This window comes from Sinocyclocheilus rhinocerous, unplaced genomic scaffold (assembly GCF_001515625.1).
Source record: "Sinocyclocheilus rhinocerous isolate Xijiao unplaced genomic scaffold, SAMN03320098_v1.1 scaffold1105, whole genome shotgun sequence".
NCBI classification, from domain to species: domain Eukaryota; kingdom Metazoa; phylum Chordata; class Actinopteri; order Cypriniformes; family Cyprinidae; genus Sinocyclocheilus; species Sinocyclocheilus rhinocerous.
Genome location: NW_015645058.1, coordinates 129,259 through 137,372, shown reverse-complemented (window position 1 = coordinate 137,372; position 8,114 = coordinate 129,259). Strand labels below are relative to the sequence as shown.

Genomic DNA, 8,114 nt, shown 5'->3' with positions numbered 1-8,114 from the left:
TATATATATATATATATACTGTATATATATATACACACACACACACACACCAGAGGCTGAGCCACAGTAAACGTGGCAATTATATATATATATATATATATATATATATATAATTTTTATATTATCATATTTAACAAAATAACTTGTGTAGACCAGGGTGGAAGAACATCATCCTATAATTTCTTTAAATTTAATAGCAGCCAATTCTGACTTAAAATGCATACAGCTCATGGTTTGTGTGTGGTTAGTGAATACATTTCTTTTTTCTACCATACATGCAGTAGTGACACAACTGTTGTTGTAAATTAGTCATTGTATTGTCTTCCAAAACTGTAGCTGCAGGAAACATGGGCCTTTTTTTTGACACTGCAATGGATTTTCTTATATTGTCATATTTACTCAGTCTTCAAGACCTTCATAAACTCTCTAGAGAAATAACTGTTATGGATGTCCCTTTCTGCACGAAGGAAATGATGAAGGTTTTTACTTGGGAGTAGTCATTGATTTGGTGTTATCTCACTGCTTCAGCCTAGCCACTTACAAATCCCTACTATGAAAACACACTTCCAACAATGAACACTTTGTGCAATATCATCAGTCTATTTTCAAATCCTACTAAATCATGTCCTGTCAGCTGGAACTGTCAACATAACTCCGCATAAATTCGCTCAATGTTCTTTCCCTCGTCACTAAATCTTTGGTTCTTCTCAACACAGATCCAATTAACTTTACTTAGTTTTTTATAAATCAGTGCTGTCACAATTCATTAGCCTTCCCTTTCTCCATCCTCTCCATCATTAGATGCAGAAATCACAGTGAGAGCATGTCTGCCTGAGCACATCTTTATAAAGCTATTCATTATTTACAGGTAAACGGTGACAAGACGACACTTCTTTTACATAGCCAGATTCTTTATCTCGGTCGACAGCTTAATACAGTGTGTCTGCAACACTGTCAGGAAACTCTATATTGATTGAAGATCTGTCTAAGTAGCTGCCGCAGTAACCACATTCATTGTACACTGGGCCTAATTCAGGCTCTTCGACAGGGGGTCCGTGGTGGTACTACAGAGGGCCCGCCAATTATTTTTTGATCTTTAAGTATTTTTTTTTAAAAGAATGCAAAAATATCTAATAGAAAAAATATATAACATTAAGTTAACTTCAACTAAAGCTAAAAGTTAAGAAGCTAACGTTTTAGTTCCCTTTCATGGGAACTTCGAACTGCGTCCTCTAGGGGTCGCCATGGGGAACGCCTCGTCGTGACCCATGTCTGAAGCATTCATTGAAAAAACACCAACTCATTGGCCGGCGACAGCCATGACGTCACTACCGGTGCGACTATAGTATAAATAGGCGCCGGGAGCACACATCATTCACTTCTTCGTCTTCATTGACTGTTTTGTTTGAAGCGTGCATTTCTGTGGTAAGAGCGATCTCTATTCATCTCATTATGGCGAGCACTAGCAAAGCGTTTAAGGATGTGTGCGTCCGTGTTGACGTTGTTTAACATCTGATGACACACACGATCTATGCGTTATTTGTTTGGGCGAAGAGCACCGAGGGGGCAATCGGCGTGCACTACGAGCGTTTTTTCTAAAGGAAAAGCTCCGCTCTCGTTTGTCTCTCTTCTCTGTACTCCCTGTCATCGTCATCTGTAATCAGACCAACGATGGCAGAGTCATCAGAGAACTTCTGCAAGTGACAGAACTTGACAGAATGAGCAGTCATGCACTCCATATTGCTGTTAAAAATTTTTTTAAAATTCCAATAATAATTTAATCTGCACCAGCATTTGAACAATACAATAATTATCACTCCATTCTTTTCAAATTAAATAATTTTTTGTGGGATTTTTAGATCAGTACTAGTTAGTTTCCATTCATATATAACACAAGGTACTGCAGTAATAATATCAATAAACACAAAAAATTAGGCCTACACACAAAAGTCTATTTTATAAATATACACTAGTGTTTAAAGTTTGGGTCTGTAAGATTTTTTTTTTAATCAGTCTTATACTGTATGCTCAGCTAAGCTGAATTTATTTAATTAAAAATACAGCAAAATCAGTAATATTATTACAGTTGAAAACGTCTCAGGTTACTTATGCAACCATGGTTCCCTGAGTAGGGAACGAGACACTGCGTCCTCTAGGTTTCTTGCCATGCTGCGGATGCAAGCTTCAGACGAAGAAGTGAATGATGTGTAGCTCCCGGCGCTTATTTATACTATAGTCGCACCGGTAGTGACGTCATGGCTGTCGCCGGCCAACGAATTGGTATTTTTTCAATGTATGCTTCAGACACGGGTCACGACGAGGCGTTCCGCATAGCGACCCCTAGAGGACGCAGTGTCTCGTTCCCTACTCAGGGAACCATGGTTACATAAGTAACCTGAGACGTTTCATTGGTCCTCCCTCATTCAGTAAAATTAAAATGTCACGTACAATTCTACGACTGTGTACTTCAATTATGTAAGGATCGTAAAGTAAGTAAAAACAATAATATGATACTATACGCATGTACTTTAATCACAGTGATTGTTGTGTAGATATTTATTACTTCAGGAATTCTGTGGTAATTGGCAATATTTTGAGTGGTATTTTGATATTCTTTTGTTTACTGTGTGTGTGGGATTTTGCTTTTTCACTTATTCATTTATTTGAGTAATTAATGGATTCATTTCTTTACCACATCTTTGGCCTGGGATGTGTGTGGATTATAGTGGAGTGGAGGTGGAATTATTAATTTTGTTTAAAATGTATTATCTCTACCTGCATCCTTACACTATATCATATTTCAATGTATTAGAAACAATATTATTTACAATTTTGTTTTGACATCTTCTGAAACTGCCATTACATTGTGCATTTTGTGGCAGTGTTATAATGGCATCAGATAGTAATGCCATGGTACATTTACCATGATACTGAATGATTAATATATTCATTCATGTCTATAAAAGACAAGGAAGTATCATGGTGCTTTTTGGTAGTGTGTAGTTGCTGTCTGGTTTAATACATTATTACAAAACACTCTCTGCCTCCAAAAGACACTCTTTCTACAGCAGCCAAAATCATCAACATACTTCAAGAGACAAAAGGTGTTTGCTAGTTCAATAATTTCTGTTGGGCCAAAAGTCTGGGCATTTCAAGTGGTTTTATAATTAAATTGGCTCTCTTAAGACAACTGAAGACAATGAACATGTTGACACATGCAGAATGTTACGTTTCTAGTCCTCTTTGTGTATTATAATTTAACCCTAAAACTGGCAACATATCCTGTGGGATACAAACATTTGAGAGGCTGTGGGGAGAGGCAGGGAAAGTGTAGGTCTCATTTCTTGGTTTCATGTTGAAAGGGTGTTTGTTGTGAATATTTAGATATATTGACTTTGTTCATACATTCTTTGTTTAGCTCACGGGCAGCATTTAAAACCGCATGGCTGCCTGTAGTGGGAAATCTACTCACCCTCCTATAAAAGTTGATCTAGTTCACATATTTACACAGGTTGGAGAGGACTTACCTGTTTAAAAAGATGTTGTTTCATATTAGCTTATTAGGTTTACATTGAAATTTTATTAATTAAATCACAGGAAGCACAATTTTGGTGATATCAACATCAAATTTGGAGCATAACTTGGTTAGACGTATGGAGTGCAACATATTTTATAAAGTATTTATTTTATATACAGTTTAAAAAAAATAGTATACTGCATTATCTTTACTGCAAACTTAAACTTCTACAACTTTTTTATACTTTCTTTTTTTGAAATGCTTTCACTTTAGCAATAATCTGCTATGTGTCTTTTTTAAAAAGAGACCAACTTTAGGTCTGTATTCCAAAGCGTTCAGAAATTACAACCATGTTGTAACAAGCATTGATAAACAAGTGTTCTGTTTTCAGTTAATTTATATCCCCAAACTGGCAACGTATCCTGTGGGATACAAACATTAAAATCAAAATTAAAGTCATGTTTTTTTTTTTAAATGATCAAGTTGCATTATTTGTGTCCCAATAAGATGGAAAATAGCAATAAATACATTTTCTGATGTCTCTTTATGGTCTTGCCATTTTTAGGGTTAAATAGCTTTTTTATATAAGTAAATAGAGTTTTCTGTTCAAGAATGGTGGATAACATCATTCATATCTCTGGTCTGAGTTGTGAGCTACTTTATGGTAACATAATTCATTGCATAAACCCATCTAATCATTCACTGTGAACAATACGGTGGCCACATTTTTTCAAGGAGGTTGAAAGAGCAGCTGAGCTGACCCTGCGAATTGCAGCCAAAGGCAAGTTCCACAGACCGATGCGGAGTGAGATGGACATTGGTAAGAGACCTGGCAATGATGCCAAGTGGGTCTCTCCTTTTCTCCTGACCTGCTGTACATGAACTGTGCAGAGCCACAGCATTTCAAAGTTACCATGGAATGAAAATGTCAGCATGCTTTCATTTTAACCATGATAAGGCTTCTTATGTATCTTTAATAATGGTGCGCTACCAATGAGGTTTTTGCACATCTGAGGTTACCCTGAAACTTGATATGGATGATATTTCATGTCCCCATGAACATTTCTGTGGAGAGTTTGTAAGGTTTTTTTTTGTTTTTGTTTGTCTGTTCTGTATAGCAGAATGCCTGCTGTTTGTTTCATTGATATCTCAATAATACGGAATGGACTCAAAGACAGTACATTAAAATTCTCAATATGCGCTACCAAAAGCCCACATTCCCTACATTCCCAGCACTATTATGATTATTTCTGGTTAATGGTGCAACTGAAGAGCAATTTAACAGAGAATGCCTGTTGCGCTTTAGCAGTGGAATTGGCTTTGGAGATAATATTGCCCTGAGCACAAACTGAATTTGAATAAATCCAACAGTTGGCTTCAGCTACAAACATCAAGAGTCATCAGGTCTCTGCCAACCTAAAACTAAAATCATAAAAATGTGTTTGTCAAAATAAAATATACTTTATATAATAAATATAAATTAATCATATTAATAATAATTTCAGCTATTTGCAAAGGCAACATTTCCATCTTCATTTAGTTTAACCTGATTTACTAAAACTAAAATTTTAATATTTTATAAAAGCTATATAGACATATTAAGTAAATGAATAATGAAAACATCAAAATTATGAAAAATAATTCAAATTAAAATGGAAACAGAAACGGAAAACATGAAAATAAAAACAATAGTCAATTAAAAATATAAAATTTTCTCTATGATACTAAAATAACTACTGTCTGCCTGATTAAAACAAATGCAAATACAGGATTGCTCGAACAACAACATAATGACAACAGCTTAGTCAATTTGTTGTAATTCTATGCCACTGAAAGTCAATTGATGAATCTATCAATGAAGATTAATATATCATTATCAAATGACCTGCAGTAGCAATCCATCTGGGAAGGGAGGGACTTCATACTGTTTAGCCAGCAAGAGCTAGCAATTAGCCTATTTAGACTTATAAACATTACATAAACATGTCCATAAGTCAACCTTTTGTATGTCTGCTTCATACTTTAAACCATGGCAGAGACTCTAATTTTGTGTCATAGAAAAAAAAAATATATGAATGCTTCAAGAAACCTACCTGCAAAGCTACAGTATTGTTAAAAGTTTCGGCACTTGTGTAAAAATGCTGTAAAATGAGGATGCTGTCAAAAATAATGTATAATGTATCATTTAAAATAAACATTTGGTGTGACCACCTTTTGCGTTTCAAGCAGCTTTTGGTTCTGCTCCATGTACACTTGCACATCGTTTTTCAGGTAGCTTTGCAGGTAGATTTCTTGAAGCGTCTTGGAGACATTGCCACAGTTCTTCTGGATTTAGTCTGTCTCAGTTTGTTCTGTTTCTTCAAGTCATTCCAGACAGACTGGATGACGATGAGATCAGATCTCTGTGTGGAGCACTGGCTGTTGACAGACTCCTTGTGGCTTGTGCAAGCAAAAATCTCACTGGATTATTACAATTAATGGCAAAATGAATGTTTAGAAATGTAAACCGATATTTCCTACTGACACATTACAGCAAAAGATAGAAATTACTGACTTAAACCCATTTTTTAAGCTTGTGAAAACATTACTGTTGTAATAATTTTGGCCAACACTGTATGTCACAGCAGTTAAATCTGCGTCTGTATTGCACGTTCAAACCTTAACATCATTCATATTAACAGGTTAATAGTTTTCCCCAGAAGTATTATTATAGTATATTGTATTATTAACTAAACCTGCTAGATTTTAGTTGACTAAATCTACTGTATATTTAGTTGACTAAAAGTAGACTAAAAATAAACAATTCAGATGACTACAACTAAATGGCATTTTAGTCAAAAGGCTATGACAATCAAAATCAAAACTTGCTGTCAAAATTAACACTGGATTTCTGTGTCTTTTTACAGAAAATCTTAGAAGTGATATACTGTATTTATGTTACAATATGTCAAGCAAGAAACAGAAAGATCTTAGTTTAGGGACCAATTCTCACTATTAACTAGTTACTTATTAGCATGCATTAGGATGCATACATATTGGCTGATTATTAGTACTTAAAAAGCACATATTAATGCTTTATTCTGCATTAACATATTCTACATCCCTTAATCCTACCCCATACCTAAACTTAACAACTACCTTACTATTAATAAGCAGCAAATTAGGAGTTTACTAAGGGAAAATGTAATTGGTCCCCAAACTGAAGTGTGACTTTTTATTTTTTACCAAAGTGAATCATTTTAGCTGTGTGTGATGCTTGGGTCAAAGGTCAAAATGTCTTGCATCAAAATTCCAAAATAGCACTTGCAGGGTTCTATTTGTGGTCTTATACAGACTGTAACACCTAAGGAGAAGGAGAAGGAGAAAATGTGAAATTACCCTACTGATGCATTGCTGCAGATCAATTAGTCCTCTAGTTCCTATGGAACCTTTGTGGGGCTACAAATTATGGTCTGAGGTGCAATATGTTTCAAGGACAAAGGACAGATCAATTGGCTGTCTGGGAGTTGGAAATCACACAGCCGACACAGAAGCCGTGTGGTGCCGAGTGCATTATAAACCCGAAAGCTGTAAGGCGCCAGCTTACAGAAGCCCTTGGGACATGTCCCGAAGGTGTTGTTAGCTGATTATCCAATTAAATTAATTCAACAGCACATATTTAAACAATAGCGAGGCACTTTGTATCATGCCTCATATCCTTAAAGTGTTTAAAAGTCAAGGTTGAGACTCATTTTTTTGACATACAGTCTTAGGTTATTTTCAACTTCCAGCAACCCAGAAACGTGGCTCCATATGACACAATTAATGTTTCTTACCTCAAGGTACACCACCCAGGGCATAACTAATGTGGCCACGAGAAGATCTGCCACCGCCAGGCTGACAATGAGGTAATTAGTGGTGGTCTGCAGCGCTTTCTCTCGGGAGACTGCCATACACACCAACACATTGCCGAAGACAATGACAAAGATGAGGAGAGTCAGGAGCATGGCATAGTAGTTATACTGATGCTTGGCCTCACAGCTTGTGCTGTTGAGGGCCCCGGTCCCGTTGTCATAATAAGTGTCATTGTAGGGATACTCCGTGAGGAAATCCATGAGCTGTGGCCAGGGAAGAAGCCTGAAACTGAGAGACATAATTCAGTCAGTGAAGCTGCAAACATGGAATGAAACCAAGCAGTAGTACGCCAACACAAAGGAAAATGTTATTGATCAGAGGTTGCTCTATCATATCTCAGCAGAGTTTTCGGTTATGTTTCATTTATATCAGACGTGTGTAATTTAAAGCCCATGTTCATCATCAAATGGAACGAAAATTAGGATTGTTTTCAAACAGCTTTCCCAAACACTCCTGAAGTCTTAAGTGTGAGATATTGAATTGATAATTCTCACCTTTTTCTTGCAATTCTGAGTTTATATCTTAAAATTCTGACTTTTTTCCCCCCCTCAGAATTCTGAACCTACATCTCATAATAGTTTATATCTTGCAATTCTGCTTTTTTCAGTTTCTGCCACAGAATAAAAAATAGGGTTACACTTTATTTTGATAGTCCACTACTAACTAGTCCATTCTACTAACTACAAGTAATTTTGCAACTACA

At 36.0% G+C, this 8,114-nt stretch overlaps 1 protein-coding gene across 1 annotated transcript in view; it reads right to left on the bottom strand.

Moving 5' to 3' along the window:
- The window catches only part of LOC107705176 (D(2)-like dopamine receptor), a 38,962-nt gene extending 31,324 nt beyond the window's left edge, over positions 1-7,638 (bottom strand). The window contains exon 1 of the mRNA XM_016508353.1: positions 7,333-7,638. Coding sequence (XP_016363839.1) covers positions 7,333-7,611 — 279 coding nt within the window. The 5' untranslated portion in view covers positions 7,612-7,638. The remainder of the gene's footprint in view (positions 1-7,332) is intronic.
- Between the last annotated feature and the right edge of the window lie 476 nt (positions 7,639-8,114).